This window comes from Piliocolobus tephrosceles, chromosome 5 (assembly GCF_002776525.5).
Source record: "Piliocolobus tephrosceles isolate RC106 chromosome 5, ASM277652v3, whole genome shotgun sequence".
NCBI lineage: Eukaryota > Metazoa > Chordata > Mammalia > Primates > Cercopithecidae > Piliocolobus > Piliocolobus tephrosceles.
In genome coordinates, this window is record NC_045438.1 from 137,845,004 (window position 1) to 137,862,964 (window position 17,961).

A 17,961-nucleotide genomic window follows, 5' to 3' on the forward strand; every position below is an offset into this window, starting at 1 on the left:
GATCTCGATAAAAATCGCCTTCAAAATTGCTTAAAAGGCAAACTCTAACAAAGAGATCTAAGAGTCGTAGTGACTGGCCAAGAAAAAACGCAATTTTGAGGTCTAATTCGATTGTGACGCAGTTGAAATTAGCTTCTCCCCCATGCCTTCCAGTTCACGCTTCCGTCCTGACGCAAACGTGCGGCCGCCTTCCGCACTGCGGGCTTGTCCTTGGCCCTGCCCTAGTCAGTTTCCTGAAGCATGCGCAGTTGCCTTTCCTTCCGTTCCTGTGCGGGGCGTACGTCAAGATGGCGGCGTCTGTATTAAACACCCTGCTGAGGCGTCTTCCTATGCTTTCTCTCTTCCGAGGTGCCCACAGAGTTCAGGTAACTAACTCCTCGAAGGACATTTTACACAACCCCAAGTTGGTTATACATTCTCTAGGTCGTCGCTCCGCTGTCAGGAATCCACGAGTGGAGACCTTCCCACGTGTTTGTGTCTTAGCTGTCTAGGCAGTACTTCCACCAACCCCCTCCCATACACCGCGCGTTTTCTAATCCCGAGCCGAGGACTAAGCCCCAGGGTTAGGTGTCATCCTTCTTCCAAAATGCCATCTCAGTAAAATAATTAAGTGATGGAATTGACCCCCGTCCACCCTCAGTTATGCGTAACCAGCATTTTGAAAATTATTTAAATAATGAAGGGGCCATGCTAATCTTGTATCGTTGCAATTTTAGCATAACATATGTGCTCCCCAAGCGAGCGCCACAACCAGCTCGTAACTATGCAGGCGGTGTCTAAATCTGTGTTGCTCAGGAATGTCCTTAGGGAAATTAGGGATCCTAATTTCTACCCACCTTGCTATTTCCCAGTAAGGTCACGATATATTCTTACGACCTGAGGACAGTTTCTCAGCTCTCTGTATTAAATCAGTGGCTTATCGGAGTTATGAGAGCTTAACTCCGTCCTTTGAACTGAGGTTTCCCTCCAGTCTTGTGTACTTACCTCTCTGGAGGTTCTTGGTGGGACACGGTGAGATAGGAAGGCTTGCCCAGCTGCCACTCCCTAAAGTGGGACTGAAGAGTGGTGACAGAGGTCAACACAGACTTAATAACAGCCTTGGTAGCTTTAGAACTAGCGTTAGGACTCAGGTTTGTTCTGCCCTGTAGATTGTTGACCTTCAGCTTTTATGAAAATGGGCAACTCAGTGACTTCATTGGATTGCTTTGGAGACTCACCTGTCTTCAGCATCCCCTCCCACCACACATCTTGGTTCTGAGAATCTAGATATCCTTCCTCTTTATTCTTCCAGCAGAATCAATTCATTTCCAAAAAGCAGGACTACCTTTTATATACTAGATTTTTTTTTTTTCTTCTTTAGATGGAGTCTCACTCTGTTGCCAGGCTGGAGTTGCAGTGGTGCGATCTTGGCTCACTGCAGCCTCCGCCTCCCGGGTTCAAGCGATTCTCCTGCCTCAGCCTCCCGAGTAGCTGGGACTACAGGCACATGCCACCACGCCCAGCTAATTTTTTGTATTTTTAGTAGAGATGAGGTTTCACCATGTTGGCCAGGATGATCTCGATCTCTTGACCTCATTATCCGCCCGCCTCGGCCTCCCAAAGTGCTGGGATTACAGACATGAGCCACTGCGCCAGGCCTTGTACTAGACATTTTAATTGTCTTCTGAAATAAGATTGTTTTTCAGCATATATCCGCTAACTTAGCTTTTCTTTCAGGATCCAGTTGTAGAAAAGGAGAGTGGTTGTTGATTAATGTCAGTTTAAACCCAACAAAAATACTTAACTTACATATGTATTCCTGTTATATTCCATTAATGCAATATGTATACATTCCCCCTCTTTCCAAAGTGTGATAAGCAAACCATTGAGTTTTTTCCTTGAACTCATTCTTTTACTTTTTTTCTGCTCCTTCATAGGTTCCCCTCCAGACTCTTTGCACCAAACCTCCCTCTGAGGAAGATTCTTTGTCCTCAATTCCCATTTCTCCTTATAAGGATGAACCCTGGAAATATCTGGAATCAGAAGGTACCTCTAAATGGGGAAAGGGAGGGTCAGATAGGATTTAAGATAAGTGGATAGAGCCACCCACTACACTCCCACCCAGGAATAACTTGTATGATCTTTCATTTCAGAATACCGGGAGCGATATGGTTCTCGCCCTGTCTGGGCTGACTACCGCCGCAACCACAAGGGTGGTGTACCCCCACAGCGGACTCGGAAAACATGTATTGTGAGTTTCTGAGAGTGGGATGTGGAGTAGGGGTAGAGGCCACAAGTAACAGTAACAGCAGCACTTTTTCTGATAGGTTTGAACATCCTTAACTGCTGGTTTTTTCTCTCTACAGCGTGGGAATAAAGTTGCTGGGAATCCCTGCCCCATCTGTCGAGATCACAAGTTGCATGTTGACTTTAGGGTAAGGAGAGTCTTTTCTTTTTATGGTAAGAAAAATAAAGATTAGGAGCCCCTTTGCAGTGCCAAAGAGATTACTGTAGGTGTCCCACACTTCGTATATCCTGGAGGCCCTACAGTTTATTTTGTAGTAACTGTTTCTGGCATTATAAAAACATTCCTCTTTTCAGTCTTTTACCTTCTACTATGGATTGTACTGCAAGTTTTATCCTATGCCTGTGAAATTTACAGTCTAAACTGGCAGATAAGAGAAATGGCTATTTCTTTTGAGACTGAGTCTCACTCTGTTGCCAAGGCTGGAGTGCACTGGCGCGATCTCAGCTCACTGCAACTTCTGCCTTCCGGGTTCAAGCGATTCTCCCACCTCAGCCTCCCAAGTAGCTGTAACTACAGGCATGTGCCACCATGCCCGGCTACTTTTTGTATTTTTAGTAGAAACAGGGTTTCACCATATTGGCCAGGCTGGTCTCAAACTCCTGACCTCATGACCCGCCCGCCTCGGCCCTTTAAAATGCTGGGATTACTGGTGTGAGCCACCATGCCCAGCCAGCGAAATGGCTATTTCTAGTGGGAGAGCAATATCCAAAGATTTGTTTGTATTCTTTACAGTTATTACCAAGTATATTGGCCCACTTTCTTCCTGAGGTTTTTTATATTTCCTTGTCAATGTTCAGTGGCATGCTGGGACGTGAGGCCGGAGGGCAAGATAGAGTCTAGTATTTTTCAGAAAGCCTTCAATATGTGAGAAGGACAAGATTTGCTCCTTGAAAGAATTTGGAAACATATTGGCTGGGCGCGGTGGCCCATGCCTGTAATCCTAGCACTTTGGGAGGCCGAGGAGAGTGGTTCACCTGAGGTCAAGAGTTCGAGACCAGCCTGGCCAACATGGCAAAACCCTGCCTCTACTAAGAATACAAAAATTAGCCAGGCATACTGGCAGGCGCGTATCATCCCAGCTACTCGGGAGGCTGAGGCAGGAGAATTGCTTGAACCCGGGAGGTGGAGGTTGCAGTGAGCTGAGATTGCACCACTGCACTCCAGCCTGGGCAAAAGAGCGGAACTCCTCAAAAAAAAAAAAAAAAACAAGAATTTGAAAACATTACATTAATAAAATAGGTAATAGGAAAGTGTTCTTCTGAGTTTGCAGCAAAAGTATTAGAGCAGAAGCTGTATGGCTTGTCATCAGGGAAGTAGTAGAGCATTTGGATAACAGTCAGAAAATGGGGGTATTTGACTGCAATAAGAACCCTTCTGACACAGGTTATTCAGGAGTCCTATAGATAATTCCCCAGTTTTGACTGCATATGATTGGTTATAAAAAGATTATGGCCAGGTGCGGTGGCTTATGCTTGTAATCCCTTGAGAGGCCAAGGTGGGTGGATCACTTGAGGTCAGGAGTTCGAGACCAGCCTGGCCAACATGGTGAAACCCCATCTCTACTAAAAATACAAAAAAAATTAGCCGGACGTGGTGGCGGGTGCCTGTAGTACCAGCTTCTTGGGAGGCTGAGGCAGGAGAATCACTAGAACCTGGGAGATGGTGGTTGCAGTGAACCAAGATTGTGCCATTGCACTCTAGCCTGAGCAACAGAGCAAGACTCCATCTCAAAAACAAAACAGAGATTATAGTTAATTATATAACTGAGAGAGAAATGTTACAAATTTAGTAGCATGGGTGATTCTGCTTGCATTCTACTCTACAGTGTATCTGCTTTTTTCTCAAGAGTCTCATTTCCTACAGTTAATTTGCTGAGTGAGGGTTGTTCTATGTAAACTGTAAAATTATTCTTACTATATAAATTATATTCAGTATGCTATTAAATACATTAGTTGTTTATACATACACATTACAATATCTTTTTTTGGGTGATTTCTGGGATTTCCAATGACCAGTCCCAGTTTTTCACCTAAAGGCTGACTTTAGAACTTAACTTCTGCAGGCTGGGCATGGTGGCTCACGCCTGTAATCCCAGCACTTTGGGAGGCCAAGGTGGGTGTATCACCAGGTCAGGAGTTCAAGGCCAGCTTGGCCAAGATGGTGAAACCTTGTCTCTACTAAAAATACAAAATAATTAGCCAGGTGTGGTGGCGGGTGCCTGTAACCCCAGCTACTCGGGAGGAGTAGCAGAGAATTGCTTGAACCCGAGAGGCGGAGGTTGTAGTGAGCTGAGATCGCGCCACTGCACTCCAGCCGGGGCGACACAGGGAGACTCTGTCTCAAAGAAAAAAAAAAAAAAACTTAACCTGTGCTTAAGAGATTTCTGTGGGAGCACAGTGACAGAATATGGGATGTGCAAGGATGGATTCAGTGAATTGATGAAGCCCACCTGGGACATGAAGGAAGATAGCATCTGGGGAGCTGTGGAGGGGTGAGAGGATAGCATCTGGGGAGCTGTGGAGGGGTGAGAGGATAGCATCTGGAGAGCTGTGGAGGGGTGAAGGTGGTCCATGTGGGTATATAGGGATTGTGTACTTGCAGTGTCCAAAGATCTTGCTGCTCTCCCTTCCTCTTTCCTCACGTTTCTCTACCACTTTCCCCTACAGAACGTGAAGCTCTTGGAACAGTTTGTCTGCGCCCACACGGGTATCATCTTCCATTCTCTATACACAGGTTAGCCCATCATCCCTGCACCACCAGAGAGCTTTTCCTTGTGGCATGTTTTGTTTATGTGGTTGTTCAATAGTTATTCGTTCAGTGGCTCCTACTTATAGCTTAAAAGGTCTGGCTGAACCTTTTGGAAATCTTGGCTTACTGGGGGCTAAAGCAATTAAATGTGGACAAAAGAAAAGGACAAGTACAGCCGGGCGTGGTGGCTCACGCCTGTAATTGCAGCTCTTTGGGAGGCCGAGGCGGCCGGATCACCGAGGTCGGGAGTTCGAGACCAGCCTGACCAACGTAGAGAAACCCTGTCTCTACTAAAAATACAAAATTAGCTGGGCGTGGTGGTGCATGCATGTAATCCCAGCTACTCGGAAGGCTGAGGCAGGAGAATCGCTCGAACCCAGGAGGCAGAGGTTGCAGTGAGCTGACATTACGCCATTGTACTCCAGCCTGGGCATCAAGAGTGAAACTCCATCTCAAAAAAAAAAAAAAAGGAAAAAGAAAAAAGCAAGTGCTTCTGTAAGCAAACTATCTACTATCTAAATGTAGTTTTTAATTGATGAACGGTGATTAATTCCTTTCTATAGAGTCTTTTCACTTTTACAAAAGATTTCTCCCAAATTATCACATAAGTTATTTTATATCATTGTCAATTGAATTAGATTTTCCAAACTTGGAGTTGTAAATTTAACAATTCAGGATTATATCTATTCCCTAACTGCAGTCACAGGGCAAATCTGGCCCACTGCCATGTCCATTTGTTTTCATATTGTCTACAATTGCTTCCATGCTACAATGGCAGAGTTGAGTAGCTGAGACAGAGACCACAGGACCTGCAGAGTTTAAAATATTTAGTATATGACTCTAGACAGAAAAATTTTGCTAACCCTGCTCTGAAGCAAGACAAATTTGCAGAGAATTTTTTGTTTTTGTTTTTGAGACGAAGTTTCACTTTTGTTACCCAGGCTGGAGTGCAATGGCAGGATCTTGCCTCACCGCAACCTCTGTCTCCCGAGTTCAAGTGATTCTCCTGCCTCAGCCCCCTGAGTAGCTGGAATTACAGGTGCATACCACCATGCTTGGTGAATTTTGTATTTTTAGTAGAGATGGGGTTTCTCCATGTTGGTCAGGCTGGTCTCGAACTCCCGACCTCAGGTGATCCAGCCACCTCGGCCTCCCAAAGTGTTGGTATTACAGGCGTGAGCCACCGTGCCCTGTGGAGACTAATATATATATATATTTTTTTGCAACGAAATCTCATTTACTTTGTCACCCAAGGCTGGAGAGCAGTGGCGTGATCTCGGCTCACTGCAGCCTCCACCTCCTGGGTTCAAGCAATTCCCCTGCCTCAGTCTCCCATGTAGCTGGGATTACAGGCACGTGCCATTGTGCCTGGCTAATTTTTTTTGTATTTTTAGTAGAGACAGGGTTTCACCATTTTGGCCACTCTGGTCTTGAACTTCTGACTCAAGTGATCTTCCTGCCTAAGCCTCCCAAAATGCTGGGACTATAGGCATGAGCCACTGTGCCCAGCCTTGCAGAGAATAAATCTGAATTCACCATTATTGGGGGTGGCAGTACAATCAGTGTTCAGTTTGTCAAGAGTTTCTTATAGTCAAGCTGTAAAGGCTGAAGGGACTGTTATTGTTACTCTCTCAGATTGCCTTCCCCAACTCTGAAATCTCTTCTCTCTTTATTGAATCTTTCTCTGTGGATTGTTCAAGTCAACCCTCTAATTAACCACACTTGCCCATTAAATTGTGTTCTGCTCCCTGTCTTGGAGGCTTTACCATTAAATAGCTTCTCTATAGTGGCTAGACCCTCCTAAATCTTTGTCCCAGCTCTCCAAGAGATGGGGGAGATTCTTTCCATTCATTGGGCAGATGGGGAAACTGAGGTCCTTGGAAACGTCAGGGGAAAGGGGTCATTAGGTAAAGCCAGTCCTTCCCAATCTACTCCTCTGTCACCATATGAAAGCAGTTGTGTTCTATTATTTACTGTGCCTTAAAGAACAAGTTATTTTTCTCCCCACAGGAGTCTGTGTGAAGCAGCACAAGAGGTTGACCCAGGCCATCCAGAAAGCCAGGGATCATGGTGAGCATGAGACGGGGCACACGGCAGTTTTGTTTAGGTATAAGGAAGGTGACTTAGGGCTAGATTATGGATATAAATGCTCACACCTGTTCAAGGTGGTAGCAACCAGCATGTTCTTCCTGAGTCTCTTCTGACATTCCATTGTCCCCTGTCCCTTCTCCTGGGTGTCTTACTTTATCATTACCCTGTCTCCTTGGTCTTTGTCTTTCCATCCCTTTCCCTCCTGTTTTACAACTGCTGGTCTCAATGCCATAGCAAGATCATAGGAAGATCTTTATATAAATGTCTGGCCCTGGACTAGATGGCACTGCTGCATAAATTAGTAAAAGGTATAGATGCAGCTTCATAGTCCTTGTTCAGGGCTGCATAGCTTTGTAAGCAAGAGCCCCAGCAGTATGTCAGCCCACACTTGCCTTCTGGGCCAGTCTCACCTGTTTGCAGTATACAACAGACATAAATGTACCCAGTGGCTCTGACTGGTCCCTCCCTTTATAATCCTTTTTCTTACTTCATCTAAACCACCCTCCTCATTCCCTCTTAAATTTCTCTTCTTTTTTAATCCCTTAGGTCTCCTCATTTACCACATCCCCCAGGTTGAACCACGGGACCTTGATTTCAGTACCTCTCATGGGGCTGTGAGTGCTACTCCGCCAGCCCCCACCCTGATCTCAGGTGACCCCTGGTACCCATGGTACAACTGGAAACAGCCACCAGAGAGAGAACTGTCACGCCTTCGCCGGCTTTACCAGGGTCATCTCCGAGAAGAGAGTGTCCCCCCACCTGAGTCAATGCCCAAGATGCCCCCTACAGCACCAGCGGAAGCCTCCTTCACTGGGCAGACAGACCCTCAGAGTACTCTGTAGGAGCCGTAGACTGGGAAGAGAGGCCAGGCATGGTGGCTTACAAAAAAATACAAAAGTTAGCTGGGTGCGGTGCTGCACGCCTGTAGTCCCAGCTATTGGGGAGGCTAAGGTGGGAGGATCACTTGATCTCAGGAGGCGGAGGTTGTAGTGAGTTGCAGTCACACCCCTGCACTCCAGCCTGGTTGACAAAGCCAGACCCTGTCTCAAAAAAAAAGAAAAAAAAAAGGGAAGAGAGCCAGAGGGACTAGGAGATAATGTGTATGTAGGTTTATATGATGGGATATCACCCTGAAGAGTTGTGTCTTCTGCGGCCAATGACAAATCCAGGAAATAAATGAATGTTGCTGATAGGGATAAATCTTGAGGCTGAGGGAGGGCAGGACAGATGTGTATGGGAAACCCCAACCCCTATATATTGTAAATAGATGGGCTGGGCTAAACATTGTTGCTGTTTCAGACTTAAACCAACTCAGCTTTTAAACAATAAAGCTCTACTCTCCTGTCTCTAGTTTGCTTTGGGTTGTTTACCATGAATACCATTAGTGGGGGGCTGAGTGATGTTTTCATATAAGCAATTGGGTGGTGCTGTGGGGAGATGAGTGGTCAGGCTTAAGCCAGCCTTGCCAGTGATGCCTGGGACTAGAAGCTGGGGATGGGCAGCTGTGCCACTCTGTCAAGATGCCTTTGTGGGTCCCCATTCCACATTCACAGCATAGCCCACTTCACTGAGGGGCTAAAAGGTTAGACAGTGACACACTGGGCCTAGGAAGACTGCGTTGCCATGGCACTCACTTCCGTGGGATGCAGAGATGGGAATGAGTGGCACTGCTAGGGATACAGCTGGTTTGGAAAAAAAGAAAAAAGGGGGGCCCTAGCAGTTGCCAGGACGCTAGGGACATGGTCTACAGGCGGGGCTCCTGGAAATAAAGACTACGAGAGGCAGTGCGGCGAAGGGAGGGGCGGAAGTGACGTCGTGTGGGGCGGGTCCAACCGCGCACAATGGGCCATGGAGTTCCCGTTCGATGTGGACGCGCTGTTCCCGGAGCGGATCACGGTGCTGGACCAGCACCTGAGGCCCCCAGCCCGCCGACCCGGAACCACAACGCCGGCCCGGTGACAGCTCAAACCCACCCCCTGTCCCTTTTCTCCCGGTTTCTCTCCAAACCTGGTCCAGGCACCACGCCCCCTTCTCACTGACTAGTGATCGCTCCTTTTGATGTCCTGGCCTGCCTTTTTGGTGACCTCTGACCCTGGGCCTAGTGGGATTGATCAGCGCTTGGATCTGTGACCTTTCACCCCGGCCCAAAATGTCCCAACCAAAGGATGTGGTTGACCCGGCCTTTCTGCTTCCTCACAATAACCTTAAGGGAGGAGGGAGTGTACCACCTTGAAAGGTGTGACAGAAGTTTGGGTTTCAGAAGCGTGGGGTGGGAAATCAGATTGGGAGACTTCCAGGCAAAGGCAGGGAACGTTCAGTGTCAAACCTTGGTTGGAGTTGTGGCCCAGGTTCCCAGGACTGACTGCCCAGGACCCGCTAATCCAGTGAGTATCTGACTCTTTTATTTCTTCTCTTTCTCTAGTGTTGATGTACAGCAGCAAATTATGACCATTATAGATGAACTGGGCAAGGCTTCTGCCAAGGTACTGGAGAGTTTTTAGATGGAGTAAAGGGAGGACCTCTGTGGGGATGGTAGACAAGGGAGGCCTGGGTCCTTTGGAGGGATTTGCAGAAAGTCTGACTTAATCTTCCCTGCAGGCCCAGAATCTTTCCGCTCCCATCACTAGTGCATCAAGGATGCAGAGTAACCGCCATGTTGTTTATATTCTCAAAGACAGTTCAGGCCGACCGTGAGTGCCACATTCTCTTCCATCCCATACTTAATTCCTTCCTCCCTCAGCCCTTCCCCCATCTTTGACTATCTCTTACAGATAGTTACCACTAGCCTGTTCATTATTTTCCCCGTTCTACAGGGCTGGAAAAGGAGCCATTATTGGTTTCATCAAAGTTGGATACAAGAAGCTCTTTGTACTGGTGAGTGTTATTGGAAGCCAGGAGTTCGTATACCTTGGTTCTTGAGAACAAAAGTGCTGGAGGTTAGGGGGCAGCAGAGATGCCGGGGGTCCTAAAACATTTTTATTGTTTCTCTCTTAGGATGATCGTGAGGCTCATAATGAGGTAGAACCACTTTGCATCCTGGACTTTTATATCCATGAGTCTGTGCAACGCCATGGCCATGGGCGAGAACTCTTCCAGTATATGTTGCAGGTATCACTTACCTCTTCACTGGTTCATCCAAACTAGGGACTCCTTTGCCATGAGCCCTTCCAGAAGCCCTGCCTCCCATCCCCCGTATTCCTATGTCCTCCTATTCCCTTCCCAGGCTTGTGGCTTCCTGTTGGCATGCTTTCCCCATACTTCCTCCTACCCTGAATCTCCTGTTCCCTGCAGAAGGAGCGAGTGGAACCGCACCAACTCGCCATTGACCGACCCTCACAGAAGCTGCTGAAATTCCTGAATAAACACTACAATCTGGAGACCACAGTGCCACAGGTTAGAAGTTTCAGAGAATAGATCCCCACTGAGCATTCCCATTGAATTTATTATTTATGGCAAAGTAGTGACTTATTTCCTATCACATAGGTTTCATTTTCTTTTTTTTTTTTTTTGAGACAGAGTCTCGCTCTGTCGCCCAGGCTGGAGTGCAGTGGCCGGATCTCAGCTCACTGCAAGCTCCGCCTCCTGGGTTCACGCCATTCTCCTGCCTCAGCCTCCCGAGTAGCTGGGACTACAGGGCGCCCGCCACCTCGCCCGGCTAGTTTTTTGTATTTTTTAGTAGAGACGGGGTTTCACCGTGTTAGCCAGGATGGTTTCAATCTGCTGACGTCGTGATCCGCCCGCCTCGGCCTCCCAAAGTGCTGGGATTATAGGTGTGAGCCACTGCGCCCGGCCCATAGGTTTCATTTTCTACAACCAGGCTCTTTGTCTTGTGGTACCATCTCTCATCCTGTAGTGACTTCTTTCTTGTCTATTTTGAGATTTTTTTTTTTTTTTTTTGAGATGGAGCCTCACTGTGTCGCCCAGGCTGGAGTGCAGTGGCGCAATCTCAGCTAACTGCAACCTCCACCTCCTGAGTTCAAGCAATTCTGCCTCAGCCTCCCGAGTAGCTGGTACTACAGGCATCTGCCACCACACCCAGCTAATTTTTGTATTTTTAGTATAGACGGAGTTTCACCATGTTGGCCAGGCTGGTCGCGAACTCCTAACCTTGTGATCTACCCGCCTTGGCCTCCCAAAATGCTGGGATTACAGGTGTGAGCCACTGTGTCTGGCTTTTTTTTTTTTGAGGCAGAGTCTCCTGCTGTTGCCCAGGCTGGAGTGCTGTGGCAGGATCTTGGCTCACTGCAGCCCAACTTCTGGCTCAAGCGATATTTCTGCCTCAGCCTCCTGAGTAGCTGAGACTACAGGCATGCACCACCATGCCTGACTAATTTTTTATTTTTTGTAGGGATGAGGTCTCACTATGTTGCACTGGGTGGTCTTGAATTCCTAGGCTCAAGAGATCCACCTGCCTCAGCCTCCCAAAGTACTGGGATTACAGGCATGAGCCACTGTACCCAGACTTATTTTGATTATTTACCACAAGTTGTTTCCTACACCGAATTTTTCTTTTTCTTTCCTTCTTCTTTTTTTTTTTTTTTTTGTGCATCACCCAGGCTGGATTGCAGTGGCGCAATCACAGCTCACTGCAATCTCCACCTCAGGGGTTCAAGTGATTCTCATGCCTCAGCCTCCTCAGTAGTAGGGATTACAGGCATGCGCCACCATGCCCAGCTAATTTTTGTATTTTTAGTAGATATGGGGTTTCACCACGTTGGTCAGACTGGTCTTGAACTCATGGCCTCAAGTGATCTGCCCACGTCAGCCTCCCAAAGTGCTGGGATTACAGGCATGAGCCACCGCACCCGACCCTTACGACTTTTTTTTTCTTTTTTTTTTTTTTAAGATGGAGTTGCTCTGTCGCCCAGGCTGGAGCGCAGTGATGCGATCTCAACTCACTGCAAGCTCCGACTTCCGGGTTCACGCCATTCTCCTGCCTTAACTCCCCCTGTAGCTGGGACTACAGGCGCCCGCCACCACACCCAGCTAATTTTTTGTATTTTTAGTAGAGATTGGGTTTCAGCGTGTTAGCCAGGATGGTCTAGATCTCCTGACCTTATGATCTGCCCACCTCGGCCTCCCAAAGTGCTGGGATTACAGGCGTGAGCCACCGCGCCTGGTCCCTTATGACTAATTTTCAACCCAAATATAACCAGCTCATTTTCACTGCCTTGTTTTCACATAGTCCATTACTCATCTGGTCAGTCAGTATTTATTAAGGGTCCAGAATAATATGCATTCCCTGTCCTCATGGAACTTTGGCCTAATATGGGGAAGGAGGTCTTGTTTATAAATAAGTGCAGCAAAATGTTACTAATGCTAGCCATTCATCCAATAAACATTGAGTGCCTGGCAGTGTTCTGGGCACTAGGAATGCTTTACTCAATGAAACAGACAACAGCCTGGGCAACATGGCGAAACCCTGTCTCTACAAAATATATAGAAAAAAAAATTTAGCCAGGCATGGTGGTACGTGCCTATAGTCCTAGCTACTTGGAAGGCTGAAATGGGAGAATCGCTTAAGCCTGGGAGGCAGAGGTTGCAGTGAGCCACGATTGCGCCACTGCACTACAGCCTGGGCAACATAGAGAGACCCCGTCTCCAAAAATAAAAACAAAAACAAAAGGCCAGGTGCGGTGCGATGGCCCATGCCTGTAATCCCAGCACTTTGGGAGGCTGATGTGGGCAAATACTTGAGATCAGGAGTTTTAAGACCAGCCGGGTCAACATGGTAAAACCCCGTCTCTATTAAAAATACAAAAATTAGCCGGATGCGGTGGCTCACGCCTGTAATCCCAGCACTTTGGGAGGCGGAGGCGGGCGGATCACCTGAGGTCGGGAGTTCAAGACCAGCCTGACCAACACAGAGAAACCCTGTCTCTACTAAAAATACAAAATTGGCCGGGCGTGGTGGCACATGCCTATAATCCCAGCTACTAGGGAGGCTGAGGCAGGAGAATCGCTTGAACCTGGGAGGCAAAGGTTGCAGTGAGCCGTGATCATACCATTGCACTCTAGCCTGGGCAAACAAGAGTGAAACTCCGTCTGAAAAAAAAAAAAAAACAAAAATTAGCGAGACATGGTGGCGGGTGCCTGTAATCCCAGCTACCCAAGAGGCTGAGGCGGGAGAATCACTTGAACCCAGGAGGCAGAGTTTGCAGTGAGCTAAGATTGCACCACTGCACTCCAGCCTGAGCAACAGAGTGAGACGCCATCTCAAAAAAAAAAAAAAAGGAAAAAGGGCCAGGCATGATGGCTCACACCTGTAATCCCAGCACTTTGGGAGGCCAAGGCAGGTGGATCACCTCATATCAGGAGTTCGAGATCAGCCCGTTCAACATAGTGAAACCCTGTCTCTACTAAAAATATAAAAATTAACCGGGCATGATGGTGTGCGCCTGTAACCTCAGCCTCAGGAGGCTGAGGCAGGAGAATCGCTTGAACCCCAGAGGCGGAGGTTACAGTGAGCCGAGATCGTTTTGCAGCACTCCAGCCTGGGGGACAAAGCGAGACTCTGTCTTGGAACAAAAAAGAAAAAGAAAGAAACAGACAAAAGTCCCTGTCTTAGTGGTGGAGCTTATATTCTAGCTGGATAGACAAACATAATAGACAAGAATATGGTTAATAAGTGCTCTGGAAAAATGAGAGCAAGTAAGGGTTTGGGAATACTCAAGTAAGGTGGGCATGGGAGTATGTGGGATTGCAGGTTGAAAGGGGATCATCACTGAGAAAGTGTCATTTGAGCAATAAATGAAAGGAAGTAAGAATAAAAACCAAGGCTGGACGCAGTGGTTTACACCTGCAATCCTAGTACTTAGGGAGGCCGAGGCGGGTCGATCACTTGAGCCCAGGAGTTTGAGACTAGCCTAGGCAACATGGTGAAACCCTATCTCTACGAAAAAACAAAAAAATTAGCCAGGTGTGGTGGCAAGCACCTGTGGTCCCAGCTACTTGAGGGTCTGAGGCAGGAGGATTGCTTAAGCCAAGGTGGTGGCTGCAGTGAGCCGAGATGGTACCACTGCACTCCAGGCTGGGTAACAAAGTGAGACTCTGTCTCAAAAAATAAAAAAAAAATAAAAATAAAATAAGAGGCAAGAAATATCTGGAGAGAGAGCATCCCAGACAGAAAGTACCACCAGTGTATGGCTGTGAGGTGGGAGTGTACCTGAAAGAGCAAATGGGCTGTGTCCAGAGCAGCATGAGTGAGTGGAGGAGTATGGTGGGAGATGAGATCAGAGAGGTAATGGGGAAGGAAGGGCCTTATAGGCTACTGCAAACACTGGCTTTTATTTTAAGTAAAAAATAAGATCAGGCCAGGGGTGGTGACTCACATCTGTATCCCAGCACTTTGGGAGGCCGAGGTAGGCAGATCACCTGAGGTCTCTACTGAAAATACAAAAATTAGCTGGGTGTGGTGGCAGGTGCCTGTAATCCCAGCTACTTGGGAGTCTGAGGCAGAATAATCACTTGAACCAGGAGGCAGAGGTTGCATTGAGCCGCTGAAATTGTACCACTGCACTCCAGCCTGGGCAACAGAGCAAGACTCCTAAAAAAAAAAAAAAAAAAAAGAGCCAGGTGTGGTGTCTTATGCCTGTAATCACAGCACTTTGGGAGGCCAAGGCGGGCAGATCACAAGGTCAGGAGTTCGAGACCAGCCTAGCCAATATGGTAAAACCCCGTCTCCACTAAAAATACAAAAATTAGCTGGGTGTTGTGGTGGGCACCTGTAGTCCCAGCTACTTGAGAGGCTGAGGCAGGAGAATCGTTTGAACCCAGGAGGCAGAGGTTGCGGTACACTGAGATCACACTATTGCACTCCAGTATGGATAACAGAGCGAGACTCCATCAAAGAAAAAAAAAAGATCACTTTGGCTGTGATCTTGATTTTTCCTTTTTTAACAAGATCACTTTGGCTGTTAAGAACAGGCAATAGCCGGGCGCAGTGGCTCACACCTGTAATCCTAGCACTTTGGGAGGCAGAGGCAGGTGGATTGCCTGAGGTCAGGACTTCAAGACCAGTCCGGCCAACATGGTGAAACCCTGTCTCTACTAAAAATACAAAAAAAATTAGCCGGGCATGGTGGTACGTGCCTGTAATCCCAGCTACTCAGGAGACTGAGACAGGGGAATTGCTTGAACCAAGGAGGTAGAGGTTGCAGTGAGCTGAGATCGCACCATTGCACTCCAGCCTGGCAACAGAGTAAGACCCTATCAAAAAAAGAAAAAAAAAAGAAAGAAAGAAAAGGCAATAAGGGAGCAATAGTAGAAGCAAGTAAACTAATTAGCCAGCAACAATCCTGGTGGAAAATGGTGGTGGCTCAGACCAAGGTGATAGCAGTAGTGAAGGTAAAGAGTGGTCAAATTTTAAAAATTCTGAAGGTAAAGCAAGTAAGATTTTCTGGCCGGGCGCGGTGGCTCAAGCCTGTAATCCCAGCACTTTGGGAGGCCAGGACGGGCAGATCACGAGGTCAGGAGATCGAGACCATCCTGGCTAACACGGTGAAACCCTGTCTCTACTAAAAATACAAAAAATTAGCCGGGCATGGTGGCGGGTGCCTGTAGTCCCAGCTACTCGGGAGGCTGAGGCAGGAGAATGGTGTAAACTTAGGAAGCAGAGCTTGCAGTGAGCTGAGATCCGGCCACTGCACTCCAGCCCGGGCGACAGAGCGAGACTCCGTCTCAAAAAAAAAAGATTTTCTGACAGATTGTATGTGGAGAAAGAGGACTTTAGGACAACCCCAAAGTCTGAGCAGCTGGAAAAATGAAATTGCTTTAACTGAGATGGTAGGTAGACCAGCTTTGGAGGAAAATATTAGGAGTACATTTTTAATATGTTAATTGGAGATGTCTGTGATGTGTCCAGGTTTGGGTAGACAGTTGGATACTTCCCTGGAGATCAGGGAGGAGGTTTGGGGAGGAGCATTTTCAGCATACATCTGGTATTTAAAGCAAAGAGACAGGATGTGATCACCATAGAAAGATTATAGATAGAGAAGCTACCCTGGCCGGGCACGGTGGCTCACGCCTGTAATCCCAGCACTTTGGGAAGCCAAGGCGGGTGGATCATGAGGTGAGGAGATCGAGACCATCCTGGCTAACACAGTGAAACCCCATCTCTATTAAAAATACAAAAAAAATTAGCCAGGCGTGGTGGTGGGCACCTGTAGTCCCAGCTACTCGGGAGGCTGAGGCAGGAGAATGGCATGAACCTGGGAGGCGGAGCTTGCAGTGAGCCGAGATCGGGCCACTGCACTCCAGCCTGGGTGACGGAGTGAGACTCTGTCTCGAAAAAAAAAAAAAAAGAAGCTGCCCCTTTGGGCCCTCCCCTTGGGGCCTCTTTAAGAAGTGAGGACCCCCAACTGGCTGCTCTGAAAAGCCATCTTTGCATTATTCCTGGTTCGGTGTCCTGCTCATGGCAGCCACCTCCACCATGCACTTCCTCCGCTGTCTCACAGTCTGGCAGCTTAATCGACATAGTCCCCAAACTCTTGCTTTCTTCTTAATCCCTTGCATCGGATCACCACTGTGCTCCACCGTGTCAGACGCAGTTGTGGACACAAGCTCCGAGATCACCACCAAGGACTTCAAGAAGTTGTGGAGGAGGCAGAAGGTGGAAGAGATGCCCATGCTAACAGGAACGCTAATGAGGAAAATGGGGAGCAGAAGACTGACAATGAGGTAGACGAAGAAGAGGAACAGGGTGGGGAGAAAGAGAATGAAGAGGAAGGTGATGGTGAAGAAAAGAACAGATGAAAATGAAGCAACTGAGGCGGTATGGACAAATGGGCAGCTGATGATGATGAAGATGACGATGTTGATCCTAAGCAGCAGAAGGCCGATGAGGATGATTAGACAGCAAAAAAAGAAAAGTTAAACTTTAAATTAAAGCCACTGTGATCTATTCACCCTCCACTTCCCATCTCAGAATCTAAACGTGGTTGCCCTAGAGAGGCCTGCTTGCCCTCCAAAGGCAGTGCCACTGCAGATGACAGGCACTCGCCACCACCCAACCCAACGCAGAGAATTTGCAACAGAGGAGGAAAAAAGAACCAAACCTTCCAAGGTCTTGCTTTTTTAGAAGTACTTTAAAAAGGAAGTTTGTATTTTTTATTTACATTTTATATTTTTGTACATATTGTTAGGGTCTTTTTTTTATTATTTCTTTGAGATGGAGGCTAGCTCTGTCACCAGGCTGGAGTGCAGTGGTGCGATCTTGGCTCACCGCAAGCTCCGCCTCCCGGGTTCAAGCAATTCTCCTGCTTCAGCCTCTTGAGTAGTAGGGATTACAGGCGCCCGCCACCACACCCAACTAATTTTTGTATTTTTAGCAGAGACAGGGTTTCACCAGGTTGGCCAGGTTGGCCAGGATGGTCTCGATCTGACCTTGTGATCCGCCCACCTCGGCCTCCCAAAGTGCTAGAATTACAGGCGTGAGCCACCACGCCAGGCCAGGTCAGTCATTTTGAATGATCTCAGATGACCAAGCCAGCCTTTGGAGGGTTCTCTGTCTTACTTCTGACTTTACTTGTGGTATGACCATGCTCATTATAATCTCAAAGGAGGAAAAAAACCTTGCTTAAAAAAAGAATAGCCGGGCACGGTGGCTCAAGCCTGTAATCCCAGCACTTTGGGAGGCCGAGACGGGCGGATCACGAGGTCAGGAGATCGAGACCATCCTGGCTAACACAATGAAACCCCGTCTCTACTAAAAAATGCAAAAAACTAGCCGGGCGAGGTGGCGGGCGCCTGTAGTCACAGCTACTCGGGAGGCTGAGGCAGGAGAATGGCGCAAACCCGGGAGGCGGAGCTTGCAGTGAGCTGAGATCCGGCCACTG

The 17,961-nt window shown here is 47.7% G+C and overlaps 2 protein-coding genes across 9 annotated transcripts in view; both read left to right on the plus strand.

Annotated features, from left to right (window-relative positions):
• Positions 1 to 136: 136 nt before the first annotated feature.
• MRPS18B (mitochondrial ribosomal protein S18B) lies at positions 137 to 8,480 on the plus strand. The gene is made up of 7 exons (XM_023194422.2): positions 137 to 365; positions 1,917 to 2,025; positions 2,133 to 2,230; positions 2,346 to 2,414; positions 4,954 to 5,020; positions 7,046 to 7,105; positions 7,673 to 8,480. Exons 1-7 carry the CDS (start codon positions 288 to 290, stop codon positions 7,966 to 7,968), a joined length of 777 nt encoding a protein of 258 aa, XP_023050190.2. The 5' UTR covers positions 137 to 287; the 3' UTR covers positions 7,969 to 8,480.
• A 122-nt stretch (positions 8,481 to 8,602) lies between these two features.
• The window catches only part of ATAT1 (alpha tubulin acetyltransferase 1), a 22,614-nt gene continuing 13,255 nt past the window's right edge, over positions 8,603 to 17,961 (plus strand). For 3 of the 8 annotated variants that reach the window (XM_026448902.2, XM_026448906.2, XM_026448904.2), the window contains exons 1-6: positions 8,603 to 9,081; positions 9,549 to 9,609; positions 9,725 to 9,816; positions 9,940 to 10,000; positions 10,121 to 10,234; positions 10,418 to 10,519. In XM_026448902.2, the coding sequence (XP_026304687.1) occupies positions 8,975 to 9,081; positions 9,549 to 9,609; positions 9,725 to 9,816; positions 9,940 to 10,000; positions 10,121 to 10,234; positions 10,418 to 10,519 (537 nt within the window). In that variant the 5' untranslated portion in view covers positions 8,603 to 8,974. The other 5 variants (XM_026448908.2, XM_026448907.2, XM_026448903.1 and 2 more) reach the window with 5 other exon arrangements.

What these genes read in the sequence shown, in the direction of transcription:
- MRPS18B (XM_023194422.2), top strand. Translation starts at nt 288, where the DNA reads ATGGCGGCGTCTGTATTAAACACCCTGCTGAGGCGTCTTCCTATGCTT. An exon ending in GAAATATCTGGAATCAGAAG is followed by an intron (nt 2,026 to 2,132) that starts GTACCTCTAAAT and finishes CTTTCATTTCAG; the next exon opens with AATACCGGGAGCGATATGGT. An exon ending in CCAGAAAGCCAGGGATCATG is followed by an intron (nt 7,106 to 7,672) that starts GTGAGCATGAGA and finishes TTAATCCCTTAG; the next exon opens with GTCTCCTCATTTACCACATC.